The sequence below is a fragment of the Protopterus annectens genome, chromosome 9.part0 (genome assembly GCF_019279795.1).
Source record: "Protopterus annectens isolate FY-2018-M chromosome 9.part0, PAN1.0, whole genome shotgun sequence".
NCBI classification, from domain to species: domain Eukaryota; kingdom Metazoa; phylum Chordata; order Ceratodontiformes; family Protopteridae; genus Protopterus; species Protopterus annectens.
In genome coordinates, this window is record NC_056743.1 from 854,698,630 (window position 1) to 854,721,179 (window position 22,550).

General features: G+C 40.3%; 1 protein-coding gene across 1 annotated transcript in view; it reads left to right on the forward strand.

The window, feature by feature from the left end:
* Positions 1 to 22,550, forward strand: part of LOC122811604 (E3 ubiquitin-protein ligase TRIM69-like) — a 118,674-nt gene that overhangs the window by 58,554 nt on the left and 37,570 nt on the right. Inside the window, exon 3 of the mRNA XM_044083562.1 lies at positions 17,186 to 17,416. Coding sequence (XP_043939497.1) covers positions 17,186 to 17,416 — 231 coding nt within the window. The remainder of the gene's footprint in view (positions 1 to 17,185; positions 17,417 to 22,550) is intronic.

Sequence of the window (22,550 nt, forward strand, 5' to 3'; positions counted from 1 at the left end):
ATCATCTGCTTATTGTATTTGGGTGGTTTGTTGTGTGGAGTATAGAAGGTGTTGGTGAAAATGTTAAAGAACGGGGGACCAAGGATAGATCCTTGTGGTACACCGGTGGTGACTGGGAGGTAAGGAGAAAGTACAGAGTGCCATTTTACTGAGTGATACCTACTGGACAAGTAGCTTTTGAACCACAGAAGGGGTGGCTGAGAGAAACCTAGTAAGGACAATTGAAGTAGGAGTCTGCTGTGACAAACTGTGTCAAGGGCTTTAGACAAGTCTAGAAATATGGAAGAAGCTAGTTTGCCATAGCTTTATTGACAGTATCTATATAGGTTAGAAGGGCAGTGCTAGTACTACGGGAAGGACTGAAGCCGTGTTGTGTAGCGGATAGGAGTTCTTCCTGTAGGAGACAATTGTTTTTGAATACATTTTTCAGGTATTTTGGCGAGGGGAGATAAGATTGCTAGAGGTCTAAAGTTATTAATGTCTGTTGAATTTCCTCCTTTATGCAGAATGATAATGTGTGACTTTTCCAGAGAGAGGGAACGTGGGATTCCTGGATGGATCTTTTTATAAGGATTGAGACAGGATAGGCAGGGTCTCTCTTACATCACCGAAATGCAATTTCGGCGAACACCTAAACACAGACAAGTAATCAGCGAAGTGATTTGCAGAATTTAATCAGGGCAAATATGTACTTGGCCAACAACAGAACTTTGCCCTTTTCTCCATTGTAGCGCAATCTCGGAGTTTGGTATACATAGTGGAGGGTGAAGACCCCACATCGGCAGGTGTACGGAGAGAAGCCCACACTTAGGTGGGTTCGATTTCACAGAGATATTGGTAAGTTGTGGTGCCGGGAAATATTTCCTTGACCTGATTAAATTCAGTGAATCGCTTCGCTGATAGGCAATGGTGTTGGCTGCTATTTTTATGTAGCAAAAACGCACAGTATGCCCAAATGTCCAAAAAAACACATGACACCACACCAGAAAAAATATGAAGTTCTTTACTGATGTCTTCGGTACCTCGGCTTACGCCTTCAAGGAATACAAGGAACAATATGTATTTGAAAATTTGAATTGTCTGTGTCTATATGTATGGGCTCTTTAAGAACGGGATCATTTCTTTATTGCTTGATTATCACATTTGGAATTTGAATTATATAAATGGATTCTGCTTGGTGTAAAAATGTATTCCTTGAAGGCATAAGCCGAGGTACTGGAGACATCAGTAAAGAATTTCATATTTTTTTTCTGGTGTGGTGTCGTGTGTTTTTTTTTTTGCTATTTTTAGGTACTCGCTTGGAAGGTCATCAGCTGAAGAAGAACGTGGTTTATGTTTAAGTTTGGTTGAAAGTAGTTTTATATAGGATGTGGGCTCAGGTTTGAAGGTGAAAGTGGATGTGTTAATATGTGGCTATTGGGAAGGGAAGCAATTAGACACTGAGGAATCCTTAGAGATGCTATATTATCTGTAAAATAAGAGTTGAACTGTATTGCAGTTTTGAGTGGTGAATTACCTGGAAAGGGGTTTGGACTGAATTTTTGGCTAGGATGTAAGATTTCTTTAATGGATGTCCACACTTTTTTAGGGTTGTGCTTAGTATTATTCTGAAAGTTGTTATAGTATAGTTTTGTTTTTTGTTTGTTTTCATTTATTTGCCTTTTAGTCCAATTGTGAAGCATTCTGAAGTTTTTAAGATATTGAGGTGTTTTATATTTTTCCCATTCTTTCCTTGCTTTTTCTCTATCCTGCATTAGCATTTTACTCTTTTTGGATATCCAAATTGCATTATTTGTTTTCATTCCCTTCCTTCTAGGAGGTGCAGGGCTGTTTAGAATATTTAGGTAAGTTGTATTGAATTTAATTACAGTATTGTCTAAGGGGAGGATTTTTAGAAAGTTCCAGTTAATAGATGATAGTGTAGTAATGAACATTTCTGTTTTAAACTTGGAAAGGTTACCTGTTGTTTTATAAATGTAATGTTTAACTAGATGTGTGAGATGTCTAGTCGTTTAAATTGGGAGATCACTGAGAGAGTCTGACATTGTACCTGCGATGGAGTATTTGCTAGGGTCTGTTACTAGGATCCAGTCTAATAAAGAATTTGATGTCTTGCTATAGTGTGTGGGGCTATTAATTAGTTATCTGAAACCATATAAGTTCAAGCTAGATGTATGGAAGTTGGAGCTTTTGTTCAACCAATTGCCATTCACATCACCTAGTAATATTTTTTCTTGTGGAAATGTTATGGATATCCAGTGTAGGATATCTGCCAATGTAGCTGTTTTGTTGCCAAGAGGGATATAAAGGACAGTAACACATATTAGTTTATATTTTTTTATTTTGAGGAAAGCAGTAAGAAGCTCTGCTGAACTTAATGTTGGTGTTGGTTTGCTATACGGTGAAATGTGGTATGTACTGGGAAATATTAAATCAATACCACCACTTTATATGGTCATTTACAGATGATATTATAGTCAGGAGGTATAACTTTGGAGTTGTTTATACTGGATTTAAGCCAAGTTTGAGTTATAGTGAAAACATCACACTTTTGTCGGGAAATCCAGGCATGTAGTTCAGCAGTTTTATTTCTTATACTTCTGACATTTATTGCAGCAAAAATTAGATCACCAGAGTTGCGGAATGGCCGCTGTTGGGTTTCAGAAGTGTGCGGGAGAGAATTATCATTGTGACAGGTGGGGTCAGGATTAGGGTGTATACCCCCTACTAGAAGGATTTTAGTATATTGGGGAGTTATGCATACTTGTTTTTTGGAGAGGATTCTTGCACTTAATTTTGTTTTGATTTGAAGTACAACTAATCAGTCTATATTTGGAATAAAGGTGAGAGGCAATAGTAAATAGGTTTGGTGCAATGTGTGGAGCGTGTAAAGAGGACATATGGATAAGTGGTTGGGACAGAGTTGGAGATATGTTGTGAGGTTATTATTGAGTCGTGGTAGGATGAAAAATGGCACAGCAGGAAGAGAAGGATAGAGGATAAACTGAAGAGTAGCATAATTAAGTAGAGGTGTCTGTATTTTATAGATGTCAGGTAGTGGGGAAGAAGCAATGAAGAAGAAAAGCTGGGCGACAGTAAGAGATTCAGTGATGGTTGATTCTGAGAGCTGGAAGAGGATGGGTAAGGAGAGAAGTATTTAATATACAAGAAGAGAGGTAGGTTGTCTTGGTATCTTTAGAATGTAAATAATACAGACGGTATTAAAGGCTAGATTATAAAGATGTAGTCAAAATAAGAAGAAATGATGGTTTAATTGGGAAAAGAAAAAGACAATGCAAAATAGATGGGTACTATTTGGGAGGGTTGTAATTATAAATGGATATGCTGCAAAGCAGGATGGGTGGGATAATGATAGTTGGGAATGGTGTTAAAAAATGAATAAAGATAGGGATGTAGGAAACAAGAAACAGAAGTGTATGTATAAAAGTAGTAAGGTCAGTTTGGGGGGTTGGAGTAAGAGTCACAATTGAAATATTTGTGTAGGAAGTATAATATTAAAGTAAGAGTAATATTAGAATTTGTTTTTGTAATTAAACACACGTACAAAGTATAGCATGCAAATTGCACCTTTACCCCATGGAAACTGTTCCGCATGTACTGTTCTATCTAGCCCATAAAAATGTCATTACATTTCAGAGAGAGTCCTGGATAAGTAAAGCTGTCTCATAAGGTTTACAACTGTTAGATTACTTGGTCAAGTCTCTTTAGTCTGCGGTGCTAGGGCAGTTCTACCACAGTACGTTACTGATGATTATTGTGTTTAGGTCTGTTGGTCAAAAGTGTTGCCTAGAAGACCCATTCAACCAAAACTAAGTGGTCAAAACTGGATTTTTACTATAGTACTAAATAGTTATTTTGTGAATGAACAAAGCACCCCACATTGCCCATGCAGAGGGCTGTGCCTCCATTCTCCAAACATTGTGTAATAAAATCATTGTACTTTGGTGGGAAAAAGGATTTCCTCCTTTGTTACAGCTTTGATGGCAAATACATATTTCAGCCACCTGTGCTATCAAATGGCAGTCTTACACAGGTGCTTTTTGAATAATCACCTTACTCCAGTTTTTATTAAACCTCTGCAGTTCACGTTCTATTAAGTAATCAACATGGGTTTGCTAAACAGCCCTATCATAAATCATACTGAAATTAGTCAGAAATGGATGTTTACCATTCCTACTGCTGCAGTAGCCTTTAGGCTATATGAGTTGTTTCCCTGCCCAGGAAACAACAACTGGCCAGCTTCACAAAGCTCTGGATTCCTCAACCACACACACACACACGGTCACACACTGACACAGACACACACACAGACTCACACACACACACACACAGACTCACACACACACACCTTCACTGTGTCTGCTAGAGAATAGTCTTAGCAAAGCTAACTCTGGACTTAGAAAGGAATCCGGTTTGTAATGCTTTGTAAAACTATGTTATGCCTGGACCAAGTAGCTGCCTTGAGAATGCTTCTGGGATCCAGTATGCCATAGAAGAAGACAAGGCTCTAGTAGAATGTGCCTCGATACTGCCTGGCATGATTTGCCATTGTAGGAATAACAAAAAGCAATAGTTAAGTACAACCACCTGGAAATTGTTTGCTTAGACACAGGCCTCCCATGTTTGTCCTTTAGTAAGGAATAAATAGCTGCCCATAAGGAATAAATAGCTGCTCAGATTTTCTAAAGGCCGTAGTTGTGCCAAGAAGTACATGAGCTGCCCATGCCTGTTCAGAGAATGCTGAATCCTCTCTCTCTGTTTTTTAGGTTCTGGGTAGAAAACTCATATTGATGACTTGATTCAAAGTAACCTCTGAAACTACTGTGGGTATAAAAGAGGGTTTATTTTTAATGTGACACTATGTCTGTGTAAGGTTTATCCACCAAGAGAGTTTGCAGCCCAGGTAATCTTGCTGTTGTCAGAACAATGAGTACAGTTTTCCAAGTCAAGAACTTTAAATCAGCCTGATGGGCAGGTTCAGACAGTGACAGAGTCAGCTTTTCTAGTACAAATTTGAAATCCCAGGGAGGAGCAACCTGTTTACAAGCTCTCCATTATAAATCTCCTTTTGGAAAACATTTTATCACGAATATAGAAAAAAAGAGGAGGATCCACGGGTAGACCTACTGAAATGGCCATAAGATGAACAGTTATGGAAGAGTAAGGGAGGTCTGAGGAAAGTAACTCTCTCAAATATTTGAGCAGCAGTGGTACAGAATCCCTGATAGGCCCTTGGTTGTTGGTTAGGCATCAACTAGAAAATCGTTTTCACTTACCAATAATTGTTTTTTTAGCAGCAGGCTTTCTTGCCTCCTTTTGTACCGGGTATGTCTAAGTGACTTAAAGGTATTAGAACTAAGTCATCCAGGCAGTCAGTTGAAGTTGATTGAGATTCTGTGTATCAAACTACCTACATCTTATGAGAGTATTGCCAGTCTGTGAGAAAGCTTGTGGTAACTGCCTTTAGCCAGTTCCATGAGAAGGGAGAAACCAGTATTGCCTTGGCCAAAAGCATGTCACCACAGTGATTTTTAGGGAGTCTTAACGAATCTCCAGAAGTGCCCTGGATATCAATAGAAAGGATAGAAAAACATAAAGGAACATTCCTGGCCACTGGAAAGAGAATGCATCTATTTTCCAGGCTTGCTTACAAGGAGTCCTGGTGCCAAGTTTGTTTAGTTTTCTGATTTGAGAGGAGGCAAACAGATGTATTTGAAGTATTCCCCACAACTGTATCTATTCCTAGAAGACCCCCTTGTTCAATTTCCAGTTATGAGGGTCTGTCTTGATTCAGTTCTGATTGTCTGCCACTATGTTTTGCGCTGACAGAATGTTACATGCTTGGAGGGTTAAGGAATGCTGCAGAGCTACCTAACAAGCCATTGTAGCCAACCTGTGTAAAGTGTACAACCTTGCACCTCTCTACCTGTTTATGTACCACATGACTGTGGTGGTGTCTGTAATCACTTGTAGAGTTCTTGGTTAGCATAGGTGATGAAGAAATTTCAAGGCATAGATCGCAGCCAGCATCTCATTTATATGCTCTTTGGTTTCTCTGAATGACTCCTTAGGCCTTGCACCTTTACCCCATGGAAACTGTTCATCAAGCAAAAAGTGAAGTGTCTGTGGGGAGAGATTGGTTTGGGGTTTGAAAAGAGAAGGAAAGGCAGCTGACAAAATGATGGTTCACAAAAGGTGATAGAACAAATGTTTGAAAGGAGACAAAAATCATATATCTAGCAGTAGTACCTACCCCATCCCCAGATAGTCACCTTCAGTCTACCCTTTGGGTGTTAGAATGGGATGGAAGTGAAGGCATGAATGGCTACAGTTATATATTTCAAGTGTTGCTGGTTATAGATTTATACAGCATGCCTTCTCACCCCTTCTCACAAAAGATAGCCCTCTTCTGTGTACCTTTTTCATGTCGGAATGAGACAAAACCGAAACAACAAATAGAATAAAATAATATATTTCAACCTGCTGCTGTCAAGATATATATAAACAACATGCCTACTTATCCCACTCAGAAAGTCAGCCATCTATATATGCATCTGAAGGGTACTCACCTGCATACACACCTAAGGGTTAGGTTGTGAGGAAAGTGTGAAAAATAACAACCACAGTAATGTATTTGTAGGTCCAAGACAGTACACTGCCCTTAAACAATCTATAGTAACCTTCTATGCAAACCTTTGAGGTTTGCAAGGAACGTTAAAGAAGTAATGACCACACTGTCAGCTGGTACCGCACAAGCTACAGTGACCTTCTGTGCACACATCTGAGGGTTAATTTTATGGAAAATTAGAAAATAATGACCACACTTTCCCCAACACCCAACACAAGCTACATCAACCTCCTGTGCACACCTCCGAGTAGAGCCAGTTTTAGAATAAGTGGAGACCAGCCCAGAGGTCACTAGCAAACCCATGTCAAAATTCACTAACACTGCCTGGGGTCTGGGGCCCACAAGGCCACTACAGACTAAGTAGGCCTAGATCTTCACTGGTGCGTTTCATGCCTTACTTTTGAAACTTAAATGACAACTTGATATTTTTACTTGTACTCCGTAGAAATTTATAGGTCACTGGCAATATTTTTATCCACAGATCAGTAAGACTTTTTTCATGTAAACCCATACATATGGACATTGCCCCTGAAGACCTATGTCTTTCATAAGCTGCATTGGTTTTTCAGACATGCACTGGAGGATTTCGTCTGATCATAACAAAACAACTGATAATCCAGAAAACCAGCTTGTAGAAGGTGTAATAAATAAATACAACCTAACACCAGTAAGCTGACTGGCCATGGCAAAAAAAAAACAGTAATGCTAAATGTATTTAGTGCTTTCGACCATTCAGCAGCATCTTCTTAAGAATAATTAACAATTTAACAGTTAATATACCAAATGGAAAATCACATGGTCATTAATAACATTTTTATTTTTAACAACCAAATGATGTTCATGCATGCATTTCTTGAATTGTCTGGTTTTTTTTTGTATATAAAAAGCCTCACAGTTGATGAATTAGGCAGGTAGAAATACTAAAAATTTGTTAGACAGACAAGGGAACAAAGGGACTTATAAATATAATGCATGTTCCATGTGTAGTTATCTATCATACAGTCTTTTTTTCATCCGTCCACCAATAGAACTTATCAGACACCAGGATATTTTACTTATTCATCTTTTGTGGTTTACTGCCCAATGCCCTTGGTAAACATTTAGGGCCAGATTCATGAACACCTTGAGTACAGATTGTGTGCACTTGGTGTAGAACATCCCTACCATATTTTTTATGCTGTTTGCTCACTCAGAAATATTTTACACATGTAGTCTACACTTTATTATTTATTTATTTTGATTTTACATTTGTTGACTGGGTTAGTCCGACTGAGCTAAGTAGCCCTTTTTCAGCAGAAGCCCGGGGAAAAAAGCTCCACAGCTTTACAATTTTAGTGATAAGTGTCAGTGGGTTACAATGTATACATACAGTGAAATACATTTTATCAAAAAAATAATGGAGGAAAAAAACATAATAAGCATACATAAGAGAAATTATTCATAGGTTCATAGGTAGGTACTAGGCTATCTGCCCAAGGGCCTACGTAAGCCTAGCCAGCAAGGTTCCATAGCTTACGCCACCCAAGAAAGTTATTTTCCTGTGCCACTGTCCAGCAGAGAGACAGAAGTGATTCCCCGGGGTGTATTTCCTATTTCCCATCCACTCATCAAGATTTTTCTTGAAGAGTGCTAATGAAGAACTTTGCTTGACCATAGATGGGTAGCTTGTTCCAGAGTATAGGAAGTCTGTGGGACAGGAATCTATCCCTCCAGCGTGTCCTGTTTATTGTGGTGACAAGGTTTACGTCACTAGAGTGTGTAGCTCGGAGGGATTGGGATTTCTTTAGGTGTAGCATGTCCAACAGCTCTGGGTTTGACATAGCTTTATATGTTAGGCAGAGATCACCTTGGAGTAGGCAATGTGCTACGGAGTAAAGCTGGAGTTTTTTGAGGTGGTCAGTGTAGGGCATTTGTTTGAGGCCAGTAATCTTCTTTGTGAGGTACTTCTGTGGCCTTTCCAGCTGCTGCAGATGTCTTGTGAGGTACATTCCAAAAGGGGCATTGTACTCTATAATGGGTCTAATGAGTGACTAGTAGAGGGGAACAATGAGCTCTTTTTTCCTGGATGAGAACCCTTTTATGATGGTGTGTGCCACGTAGAAGGACTTCCTGACTACTGTGGCGATGTGACTATCAAAGGAGAGACTACTGTCCTCCTGGGTCCCAAAGTCTTTTGTCACGCATTCGGTGTTAAGTAGATTGCTGCCTATGTGATAGTTCATGGGTACAGAGTTTTTACCAAAGGGGATGACACTGCACTTTTTGGCATTATGCTCGAGTCCATGGCTCTGACACCAGGCATCTGTCTCGGTGAGGCCCTTCTGTAGGATGTCCACATCATTTGGGGACTTGACTATGGCTCCTAGTTTGCAGTCATCTGCGAACTTCGTTAGCCAGAGGCCTTCTGTGTTAGCCTGTACTTCAGAGAAGTAGATACCAAACAGGAGTGGTCCCAGGACGGAACCCTGTGGTACTCCACTTGTCACTGCTTTGAGGTCAGATTTGGAGTCTGCAACTTTTACAGTGTGGGTTCTGTCAGTGAGCCAATTGGCAACCCATCTTGTGACACAGGGATTTATACCTAGTTTAGTGAGTTTAGCTATAATTCCAGAATGGGGGATGGTGTTGAAAGTCTTGGCGAGGTCAAGATAGGCTGTGTGAACCACCTTACCCTCATCCACGGCTTTGGTGACTGCCTCAAAGAAGTCGATCAGGTTCAGGAGGCATGATCTGCCTTTCACAAACCCGAACTGGGTGGGATTCAGAGTTTGGAGGTTACCAATGTCTTTATGAGTTCCATGATGTTACGTTCCATGGCCTTGCAGACCAGGCTCGTCAGGCTAATAGGTCAATAGTGCCCGAGATCAGTGGTGGCTCCCCCTTTGTGGAGTGGGATAACGGTTGCTGTGTGCAATTCAGTAGGCACAAAGCCTGATGCGAGGCTATTATTGAACATGGTGCTTAAGTGGGGAGCCAGTTTGTTCTGAAGTTCATGTAAAACGCAGCCTGGGATGTTGTCCGGTCCCATGGATGCTGTGTTTTTGGCTTTAGAGAGTGCAGCTTTTACCTGCGTAGTTGTGATTACAGGGACTCTGCATTCTTCCTGTATAGATATGGGCCCTTTAGGGGGTGAGAGGGGGGTAAAGTTAGCACTGAACCTATCTGCCAGGATGTTGGCAATATCCGTTGGTTCTGTAATTTTTGTGCCTTTGTGCTGTAACTCAGAGCAGATCTGGGTGTTGCCATCTAGATTCTTGACATAGCTATAGAATGCTTTGTGGTTGTCCTTGATTTAATGGTGATTTTGTTTTCATAGCTAGCTTTGGAGGATCTTATAAAGGATCTCAGCTTCTTACTGAGGCTGACCAGGGAGCTCCTCCTCTCATGGGATTTTACTCTCTTTTGCAACAGTTTCTTCCTTCTGTTGTACAGTTTGTTTATGGCAGGGGGCCACCAGATTGGCTTCCTTTTTTTTTTTTGGAGGATAGCGTCTTGGTTCTGTGGGATAGCACGATCCATGCACTCATGTAAGTGCTTATAGAGTGCATTTGTGTAGGATTCAGCAGTTGTAACTGTATTGCCCATCTGCATGGGTGTCATGAAGTTCACTGCTTCTGTCTTCAGAAGCATGAAGTTGGCTTTGGAGAAATATTTTACTGTGGTTTTCTTAATGGGGGGTGGGGGCGGGATGTGGATATCAAGGGTGATAAGCTTATGGTCGGATCGGACCAACGAGGAGTTGACTTCAGGTGTGGAACACCAGTCACTCATATTGGTAATGACTAGGTCTAGGATATTGTTGCCCCTGGTGGGGGTGTGGTTAAGTTGATCTTGGGCATTGGAGTTTATGAATTCCAGAAAGCATTGAGCTAAGGAGTTGGTACACGAGTAGTTTTCCCAGTTAATGGTGGGGTAGTTGAAGTCACCCATTATTAGGGTGTTTGGTTGAACCCTAATATTTTCCAGTACATCAAGAAAAGAGGAGTGGGAATCCTGAGGCATGGTGGGGGATCTGTAGCAAGCTACAATTTGGATTGCAGTTTTTCCCAGAGTTAGTTGCACTTGGATAACCTCGGATGCATTTTGCTGAGCAACTAGCCTGGAGGTGTGGATATCCTTAATGAATATGGACACACCTCTGCCTTTGGTGTTTCTGTCCAGGTTACATGGCTGAAAAGTGTGGTATGAGTTATAGCCTGGTAGTGCAGGAGTGCTCTCTGGAACCTTGCACCAGGTCTCAGTCACTGGATAGATATTGATGTTCTCCATTTTAAGGAGTGCCTCGAGTGAGTGCATTTTGAGATTTAGACTTCTAGCATTGAGTAGCATTACCCTCAGTTTTTGCTTGACAGTTCCTGTTATGGTGGTGAATTTGTTATTTGAACCCTGCCTAAAAAAGGCACTATAGGGGCAGCAAGAGCCTTAGCCAGTATCTGGAATCCCAGGGGCGACAGGTGCAGGCCATCTGTGGCAAAGCATCATGGTGTTTCGACCGTGTCATCCCAAGCAGACAGATACTGGATCCCCTTAGAATGACACCAGAAGCTTAGCCAATTGTTGAAGTCAATCATTTTGTCCTTGTACTGTGGTATCATTCGGGTCAATGGCAGAATGCTACTCAGGGCTAGGGTCATACCTGCCTGGGCTACAAGATCAGAGATTTGATACAAACATTTTCAATAAACAGTGAAAAGAGTTCAAAGTGCATGTAGTTATTTCATGAGATATGTGACATTAGAAATGGAGATGAGAGATGGAGAAGTAGAGTGATACTTTGAAGAGGTTTACGAGCTAAAAAGGTTTGAAGTTTTGGTGATTACATACGAATTAATGGGCTAGATCAGGGAGAATGAGTGCAGAGGCAGGACCAGTGAGTTTGGAGGTACTCTCTAGTGACAGTTTTGAATTGATTTGGTTGGATGTTTAAGGGACCTGATTTCTAGTGGTAATTTGTTCCATGGTATGATAGTATTGTAGCTGTAGAGGTTGCAGCCGATTTTAGTCTTAGGTTTGATATTTGTAGTAGGTTAAGTTCAGAGCTACTTAGGGACCTAGTGGGAGAATATTGACAGATGAGGGGAGATAGGCCAGGGCAGAAGGACTTCAGGTATAGTATAGAGTGAATTTTGTAGTTGAGAGAGTAGAAGCCGGTGAGGGTAATTCCAACCAGTTTAGGTATCTTAGTGAAAGACAGTGATGCGATTTATAAGTTTTGTGAGCATCGAATCTGGCAACCTTGTTATAGGTAGACTTTAGTTTAGTTAGTAGTGTTGTTAAGATTGGTAAACTTTTGGCAGCTGTATAGAAGGCTAGGTAGGAGGTACGCATGAGAGAGGGTTATTTTTGCTTTGTTAGATAGAAACTTTGTTTGGATAAAGAAGGCCAAGTTTTTGTTGTCTTTTTGAGGCAGTTATTTACATGCAGATCAAACTTATGTTGGTCCTCTATCGTTACTCCTAGTAGTTTTGTACTGGGTTCAACATTAATGGGGGTGTTATTGTGAATGTAGATTTAAGGTGGGTGAAGTTCTTTGGGAGAAATAGTAAGGGTTAAGAATTAGCTGGATGTCACAGAGCCAGGATTCGACTGAGTTAAAAGATGCTTGAGTTGCAGATATAAGGTTAAAGGGAGTATCTGCGATGGTGGAGTCATCTGCATATTGTACAAGGGATGACTGTGGACAGGAGGTGTAGAGTAGATTAGTGAATATATTGAATAGTAATGGGCCAAGGATAAATCCTTGGGGGACTCCCATTTTGACAGGAAGAGGAGGGGAGAGAGCTTAGAGCATATCACTGATTGTAGATGGTCAGTGAGATAGCTGTAAAACCAGGTAGTAGTAGAGGCAGAAAAGTTTAGGTTAGCCAGTTTGTCCAGCAGAAGAGGGTGAGACACCATATGAAAGGCTTTTGAAAGGTCTAGGAATAGGCAGGAGATCAACTTAATACTGCCTCTGGCTAGAGAAATATAGTACAGAATGTAAGGGCAGTTGTAGTACTATGTTTAGGGCGAAAGCCATGCTGTGTAGGCAAGTTTTCCTGTAGAAGGCATTTCATGATTTGCTTATGTATGCATTTTTCTAGTATTTCTGAGAGAGGTGATAGGATCACGATGGGTCTGAAGTTTGTCAGTGGAATTGCCTCCTTTTGTGAATGGGAATGGTGTAGAATTCTTTCCAGATATATGGGACCTTAGATTCTGAGGTGGAGTGATTTATTAGGATTGATATAGGGAGGGCAAGGGATTCAGCAGCAATTTGTAGGAAATAGGGAGTCAGGTTGTCAGCAGAAGCAGAGCCAGGGTTTAAGTTTAGAGAGCAAGGATTTTATATAGTTAGTGGGTACAGTTGTAAGGGAGAAAGTGGTAGAGGAGTTGAGAGTAGGAGAGGATTTGGAAACATATTAGTTGAGTTGGTAGTAGAGGGGAAGGAATTTGTCAGCTTAGATATGGATTCAATGAAATGGGAATTGAATGAGGTAGCTGTTTCTTCTGGTGGGTTGTTTGAGGCAGGGGCTGGGAGAAGAAGGGTTACCAGGGTGCATGATTTGGTTTGTAGAGTTCCAAAATTTCTTGTGATGTGTTTTTTGGGCAGCTGGGTGGTTAAAGTAGTTCTTTTTGTCTTTGTGGGGTTTTTTTGCCTGATTTCTCATTTCTTTATATTTTTGCAACTGGGAAGGGAGCTTAGTTTTTACCCATCCTTTCCATGCCCTGTCTCTATTTTTGATGAGGGTGCGTGTAGCATTGGTAAGCCAAGGGGGGATGTATTAGATTTGATGCGAATAGTGCAGGGTGGAGCAAGAGAGTTAAGAATGTTAAGGAAAGTAGAGTTGAAAGAGTGATCAGCTTCATCAGTGGGGAGAGAGGTTAGATGTGTCCAGTTTATCCTGGAGAGGAGGGCATTAAAAGTCTCAGGACAGAAGGTGTTACACTTTGTGGTAACCTGTATGAATCTCCCTTTGTATTTAAGGCTGCAAGAAAATTAATAGGAGGGAGGAAGGTAAGAAGAATTATGCTTGTATTGTTTATTTACTCATAATGGTGTACACTTTAGTGTAGGCATTCATGAATCCAGCCCGGTGTCTCCTGCTCTGGAAGTGTTTTTTTTACATTGTTGATCTTGTGATAGAAAATATTAATGGGAGCAGGGATGATGGGTTAGGTTACAGAGAGAGAGAGTGAGATGAAAAGGCAGATTTTATTAAATGCATATGTTTACCCGGGTTTAAATGGTGCAATCAGTTACAGATTTGTTCTAAGGAAGTTTAAAAGTTTAAGGAGATGTAAGTAATGTGGTCTTAATATATTTTTTTCACTATATTCATTTACTTTGATTAGTAAATGTATTTTTTTATAATGTGATGTGGTTTTCCAATTGGTATATTAAGAGAGTTAGTTTAAGTATTTTTAAGAAGACCTTGTGTGGTCGAAAGCTCAATCAGTTCTATTTTGAACTGAAATATCAACTTGTTTACTTGAAATTTGACATTTTCGAAAATGTAAATGTCGAAATAACCTGGTAATGTCGATTTGACATACCATTTCCTCTGCACCTATCAAATAAAGAACACCAGTACCTGTTGTCAGCAGTACGAACGTACTGCACAACAATAAACTTTGTTTTTGCGGGGGGGGCTGTGCCCCCCCCCCCCTGCAAATGATATATTCCAACTCCGAGTTTGCACTACAGTGAGGAAAGGGATGAATTACCCTAACCGCACTGTACCAAGATCTGTGACAATACTTTGAGTTCATATCAGCGAGTGCACAGTGTAGTGGGTATTGGAGGAAACCAAAGTACATAGACAAACCCATGCAGAAACAAAGTGGATATGCAGATGCCTCACACAAGAAGCCCCAGCCAAGAATTCAACCAGAGAGAAGTGCCATGTACCACTGTGCCATATGGGATAACTACCAAGTTTAATATCACTGGAATTTTGGAATGTTCTTCATAAGAGGTGGTGTTTTTTGTCATTTCTGTTATTTCTATATTAAAAGTAAATTAAAGTACCCAAAAAATTAGGGTGTATTATATGGATCTACAGTGGGTTTTGGCTTTTTCTTGTTTGTGTTTGGCTGCTGTGCTGAATTTTTTTTTTTTTTTTATTAGTATAGGTTTGTAGAGGTCGTTTTTTTTCTGCCCCTAACCCCATATCCATTAACTCCCTGTCTGCTATTGGCCCATTCATTCTTCCAATCTGTAAATGACCTTTGATTTACAGAGGAGGAAAAAGCTGTGACTGTCATCTACTAGGGGTTAGGAAATTGTATGTTTGTATCCTGTTAATACCACAATTGGTTGGAAAGTGTGGCACAACATCTGCTGCACTAGACTGTGTGCGTGTGTGTACGAGTGTGTGTGTGCGCGCATGTGTTCTGTTTAGACTGGATGCACCCCTTCTGGTGTGCCTGCACTCCCCAAATTCATTAGTTCCAAGAGCTGCAGTCCCAAGCTTTCCTTGATAAGTCTTCTGCTTTGCATCTCTGCCAACATTCTTCCTCTGTTATGCATGAGCCAATGTGAGCAGAATCCAGTGGCATCCAGGAAGCTAACTGTACCGTAATCATCTGGATCATAACAGTTACACTGCAGAACTGGCTGGGTGTAGTGAAGAGTGTAGCAGCTGTCTCATGTACACTGACAACCCTCTCCTCTTACCTCCCAACACTTTGACTTGTGAGAGATGCACTTGCATATTCAAATTGAAAGCCAAGCACTCTCCAGCCAAGACCGGAACAGCTGGTCAAGAGGAGAAGGTCAACACTTGCACCACACCACATGGAACACATAGCCCTCCAGAAAATGCACCAGCACTGCCTTCACATAAAAACACAAACCACACACCCACCTTCATGGAGGCTCTCAAAAATCTACCCACACAGCAGAGACCTCCAAGGCAGAAATGCACCCAACCACCACAACATAGCACTAATCACGAGACAAATAACTCTCCTAAACAGTGTTACACTCAACCAAAGCCCCTAAGAAAAAACAGCATGCCCAACACACTAGTCATAGGTGACTCGATAGTGAGGCACACTGATGTCCCACTCACTAGGTTGAATAAGGAGAAAGTAACAGTCAGCTGCCTGTCAGGCACCAGGATCCGCCACATAACGCACGCACTCAGGTCCCTCAACAACAGGTACAAATATGACTTTTATCACTGTACATGTGGGTGTGAATTACCTGAGACATACCTCCCTGAATTACATGAAAAGAGACATGGAGGAGCTCTTGGATTATGTAGCCCAGGCGGGTATGACCCTAGCCCTGAGCAGCATCCTACCATCACCCAGAATGATACCACAGTACAAGCAGAAATTGATTGATTTCAACAATTGGCTATGTTTCTGGTGTCATTCTAAGGGAATCCAGTATCTGTCTGCCTGGGATGACATGATTGACAGACCTCAATGCTTTGCCAGAGATGGCCTGCTTCTGTCATCCCTGGGCTTCTGGATGCTGGCCAAGGCTCTTGCCACCCCTATAGTGCCTTTTTTAGGCGGTGTTCCAAAGACCAAATTACCACCATAACAGCTACAAACAAATGCAATCTGAGAGTCATGCTGCTCAATGGTAGAAGTCTAAATCTCAAAATGCACTTGCTTGAAGCACTCCTTAAAATGGAGAACATCAGCATTTGTGCTGTAACAGAGACCTGGTTCAAGGCAGCAGAAAGCACCCCTGCACTACCAGGCTATAACTCATTCCATACCTTTTGGCCCCAGAACTTGGACTGAAGCTCCAAAGGCGGTGGTGTTTACATATTCATAAAGGATGCGCACACCTCCAGACTGGTAGTCCAACATAATGCATCTGAGATACGTCAGGTGCAGCTAACATTAGGTAAGACAGCGATTCAGGTCGAAGCCCGCTATAGGTCCCCAACCATGTCCCAAGACTCACACTCCATGTTCCTAAGCACCCTGGAGAATATTTGGGTCCAACCTAACACTCTTATACTGGGCAACTTCAACTACCCCTCCATTAACTGGGAAAACTACTCCTGTACCAATACACTTGCCCAATGATTTCTGGAATTCATTAATTCCAATGATCTGGACCAGCTCCTTCTTACCCCCACTAGAGGTAGCAACATCCCTGACCTGGCCATTACTAATATGGGCAACTGTTGCTCTACACCAGTAGTCAACTCCTCCCTGGTTAGATCCGACCACAAACTAATCACCTTGGAAATCCACCCCCCCACCCCCCACAAAGGTAGAATTTTACAGGTATGCGTGTGAAGGGAAGTATGTATTTATATGTGTAGCATTTTGTGTTGCAGACAGTGCATCTGAGGGTATCTAGAACTGTGCTGTTTGTTTTTGATTGGAGAATATAAAAGTTTAAGTACTCTGTCTAAATACAAAGGTTAGGATGTTTGTGTGATCTGTGTACAGAATTAGAAGTTGGAGAATGTGTAGGCATATGCATTTTTGGTTTTGTCAGCATGTATGAGATGACAGTTTTGTGTGAGTACCTTGCCATGTCTGACACCAAGCAGTAACTGCTGTTCTTGCATATATTAGGAAGAGGCAGAGCAGCTGTCACAACACATCACAGAGGAGTTTTCCAGACTCCATCGTTTCCTTACAATGGAGGAGGAGAGCCTGCACCTGCAGTTAAAAGAAGACCTGGAAGTGGAACTGCAAACTATCCACCAACACCTGGAAGTTGCCTCTAAAACCCAGACCAAGTTGGATGGTGCTATAGCAAAGGTGGAAATGTACTTGAGATGCCTAACTTCTGAACTGTTGCAGGTAGGCCCAAGATACCTTTAGTCAGTCACATCAAGTGCCAAAGGATGTAAAGATTTTTATTTGCTGATTGGCTTTGTTGCTGTAAATCATGGTGGAGGTTATTGCCAACTTGATGGTATTTTAATAGTGGTTGACCCGGTTTTATAGATATATACATTTTGATTATAGCTTAGGACCATTTTACCCACCTAGTCTACTAATTTCCCTAATGTATGGATAAGCTACATGTAGCACATAGCTAACAGCTCATCCTACCAACCTTTTTATAGGAATATCCTTATACTGACTATCTTATACATATCTTATTGAAAAACATCTGTTTTGCTACACTCGTACAATACAATCATGTTGACTGGCACATATCTAAAAGAAGAATGTTTTATTAATTAAACATTGAATACTAACATGTGTCTGCCATATTCCAAATAGCTGTTTCCGATCACCATTGCCTACAGTATTAATTCATTGTAGCATAGTCTTTCATTTACCAGTTTATTTTCATTCTTATTGAGGACAAATGTGTTTTCTGTGCCTTGATACTACGTGAGCCTTTCTTTGGTCCTTAGTTTTATATCGGCTGCCCGTTCACACCCCTTGGTTTGTTTTTGTTTGGTTTATATTCTTTCCATTAACTTTAACACATGTGCTCATATCACATGCTGTAATTATACAGAAAAAAATAACAAAACTATTTGCAATGTACAAGAAACCAGATAGCTATCCTTATGCAATTTCACTTTTATCTGATCTTGTACTGACCCCTTTCGTGGGTTATACACCATTATCACCTTATCCTTCCTTCTTTAAAACACCATTCTGCTTGCTACCATGTGTGTTGTTTCCATACATTTTTATCACATTTTCTTTAGTGTTTCTTAATTTCAGTTCTTATTACATCACTAATTTTGTTTTATCTGGAGTTTTCATTTTTTTTTAATATGGTTTCTTAGCTACTGACGAGCTATCTGGGCTCTGTGATTTTGAGCAGGTCAGCCTGCACCACCCTAGCAAAAGAATGTCTTTACTAAGATTTACGTCAAGACTCGTTATGCTGCTTACTGCTCTGTTCATATCTGGTTTGTATTACTGTAATCCTGAGCATCCCCAAAAGATATGTTCCCACATTCCCCTTTCTAGCTTGTCAGACCTCCAGTACATACCAGTGGTGTGTGAAAACATTCTTTGTAATGTAGACTCTTTGTACAGAAATACTTGTACATGCACGTCCTTGTTCTTCTTTAGAAAGCTTTCCCAGTTTCTCATTTCAATCATTTTTCATTTTGCACTGTATTATTTCATAGCTTCTTTTATTAACTTGTGGATGTGCTTACAAGTTTTTTTCCTGCCCGATTGATCCATTCTAGCCTTTGTTATAAAGTCCACTGATCCTATGTTTTGATTGTGGACTCTCTGTCATACTGTTTTTAACTGTACAGCTATGGCATATATTTGAAGTGGCTGTGTAGCAGAAAATAACTGGATAATTTTAATCTGAAAACTATGTGGGCAACACCAATTAAGCAGCTACCAACTGCATTTCTTTTAATTATTAACTCCATTATTAATGACAATTTTCTAGAAGACCGTACCCCTGTTAATGTTTGTGGCTTTCCTTTTATTTTCTCTTCGGTTCTTGTATATAAATTGGCACATTCTTTTGAAATTTTCAGATAATTATACTGGAAGAGATCTGATCTCCAGAGGCAAAGGAGTAGCTTTTTAATTCAAATATACCCAGGAATTCATTAATGTTCCTAGAAAGGCTTTTCCAGCATAATGCATCCATTTGTAATTCAGGAACATGCTAGCCATGACAAAGTAAGACTTCGTTATTGGCTAATATGTGAGTCGTACACACACACACACACACACACACACACACACACACACACACACACACCCCTGACCCCTGTCCGTACTGTCCTGTCATTCCCCTGCCCTGTAATACTTTAGTGCCATTATAATACACATGTATTAGGCCCTGGTGTCTACTGTATCCCCCACCCCCAATCCCCATTACACTGTTGATGCCGTTGCGGCACTTTAAAGAGTTTTATCTGGGGGGGGACTAGTGGTTCTTTTCACCCCCTATCACCTTTACAGCACTTATCTGTGATATGCAGTGCCCCCCCCCCGATCCCAGTATTACTTTCGATACCATTACACACTTTAGTGTGCGTTTCCGGTGGTTCTCCCCATCTCTGTTATGCTGGTCTGTGCCTTAGGGCATTTTATGGAGTAATCCATGGTGTCTAGTGCACCCCCCCCCCACAGTCCTCGTTTTAAGGTTGATACCGTCACGGCACTTAAAGCATGCTCTGGTATTCCCCGCCACCCAGACCCCATAGTAGCACTGGTGGTTGTACAACATTTTGAATATTCCTCCCTGCTGTCCTGTGGTTCTCCCCACCCCAAGTCCTGTAGTAGCATTGGTGCCTGTGTGTCATTGTGTCCCTCCCATACCCCTCCCCCAGTCCAAATAGCAGTGTTGGTTCCTATGCAGCACTTCGAACCTTTCTCTCTTGTGTCCATTTATTCTCCCAGATCCCTGTTTTGATTTTGGTGCAGTTATAGCACTAAGTAATCCCTGGTGTCATGGTTCCCTCCTCCCTGGTTCATGTTCAGTAGTTGGCTGTGTTTGCTACCACAGCTTTATTGGGATGATGGTGCTGATCTACATGGACACTTGCTTTCTTAAATCACTTGGCTGTGTAGGTGACTTCCAGGGCAGCATTTCTGGGTAGACATCAAATTAAAAATTAGCATATGCCTATTCTCCAGGAATGCCTCATTAGCATTCAGCATGGCTGGGTGACCAACCCTTTGTGGTGCTACACATCTTTATTAGTGGACCATGCAGCACTGTATAAGGGTGCTTGCTGTGTGCTGCATACCAAAAAGGTACTGAGATGTGTACACAGCTGTGTACATGTTGCTGTGCCTTTATGAATTCAGCCCAAATTTTGTGTGTCTGTTTCACGTTACAACATTTAGAAAGAATGATAAAAGAATGAAAATCTGTTTCCTCAAAAAGATAGTGTTTTAGGTGTGAAATCATAATACAATATACTTACGTTTTTGGTATGTTTCATATTTATTACTTGGAAGGCAACTAATAGCTATGCTTTTATTATAAACTAAAATTCTGAAAATGTTGCAACTTGTTAGTTTACCACTCTGACCTGCAATATTCCTTTTCAGATAGAAAGACCAGTTTTTGCAGGTGCAGCCTGACTGACATCTATACATTTGAGCTGTGGTCTCCTTACTGTCAGTGCTACTAGCTAATGCTGCATGCTTTAATAGTCCGAACAAGCCAGTTTTGCACACAGTCCCCAACAGCATGTTGTGAAACCTGGAAGCTCTAAAAGCATACAAACATAATTATTTTAACTGTATAAATGTCATTTTGTATTTATGCAAACTGTTTTTCACTATAACATTTAAAATGATGCAAAATATGATTTTCCCAAATATTATTTTATGTCATATCGGCTCATTAAAGCTATCCTGCTGTCTGTTACTTAATTTGTCATCCAAAGTAGATGTAACTTACACATGTTTCTTATAAATCAATTGGCAAAAAAACAAACAAACTGAGCAGCCTAATGGCTAATTAGGTCTGTTGGTGATTATATACCAGTGTAGAACCATATGTCTAAAATCTCTTAAATTTTCTAGCAAATTTCTCAATGTTTTGACACTCTGCTACAAAAGGCACTTAATTGCTAAGTTTTGGTAGAGATAAGTACGCAGTTATATATTCATATTGTAATGTGTGTTACCTAGGATGAGTCTAAATATGGGTGGGAGGACTAGCATAATTCTAATGACAGGAACAGTTACTATTCTGGAGAAGTATTTTTTTTTTTGTTTGCTTCATTTTTTTATTGTAATGTTAACTAAATGTAGATATGCTATGGTTTATTTTATTCTTCTCCCACAAAATAAGTCATATATCTATCCTTAAAGGTAATCTATTATAATGCATTGTCTCAGGCTGTCACATTGAAATGTCTTTGAAACCCTATGCATGTATGTGTAAGAAGCCATATCTCAACTCCTTTCTGACCGTTATTAGTAAGGTATTCAGTGAATTATCATTGGATACTCGGATATATGATACACCCAATATTGATTTTATGTTCTTAAGGACTTACTTGCAACTCACTTCTGAAATCTGCTTAGCCATATTGCTGTGGTCTGTACAGACAGTTTTGGTGGTGTCATTTTTTCAGTGAAAGAAGAGGTAATTGTTCTGGAGAAATATGTTCTTTTTACTTGTGATTTAATGCCATCTCAGCACAGATATACTCGAGACTTGTATAGCATTCCTTCCCCTTGAAATGAAATTGTTACCAACCTGTAATGGAACTGTATACACTGTAACATGCCAGACGATCACTGTGAAATGTCCATAAAACCAATTCAGAAACTAATAATAGCCTTCACTAACTGTATAAGAGGCCATATCTCAGCCTTATTTTGACAGTTCTTCATAAAACATCCAGAGAGTTGTAATTGGGTACTTGGGTTTTTAATGCCCATAAGACTACTGTTGCATAAAGAATTCAGTTTCAGCTCAACATTGAAGTTGGCTTGGATATCCAGGAAGTTTTGGTGGTAATATCTTTCCAGTAACAAAAAAGGTCAATATTCCGGTGAAATATATGTAATATTTTTACTTCTGTTGTAATGCCAAACATACATTTCATCTGTCCAGATTTTCACAGAATGCCCACATTTTTTACCTGTTTCTCATAAAATTGTGGTTCTCTGGCAAATCATTGAGGAATGAAGTCAGAAAATAATGGCAAAGAGTTGAGTTTCAGACTTAATATCCTTCAGAAAATTCATGTTAATTTGAAACCTGCTATTCTGTCAACTTTCTAAGTTTGTGAGAGCAATATTTAAAAAGTGTCCCTTTTTTGGACCATTGTCCCACCATTATTTGTGGCTTTGTCCAGATTTTTTTTCTCTCTAAGAGATTGAGAGGTATGATGCCAACTCAGTGCAAATGTGTTCTGAAATTGTGCTACATTCATATCCTGAAAAGAAGTCTTATACTCGACCCTAATGCAAAACCAGCATAATACAGTTTGGCAAACTGTTACAATTAAATGACTGTGCATCC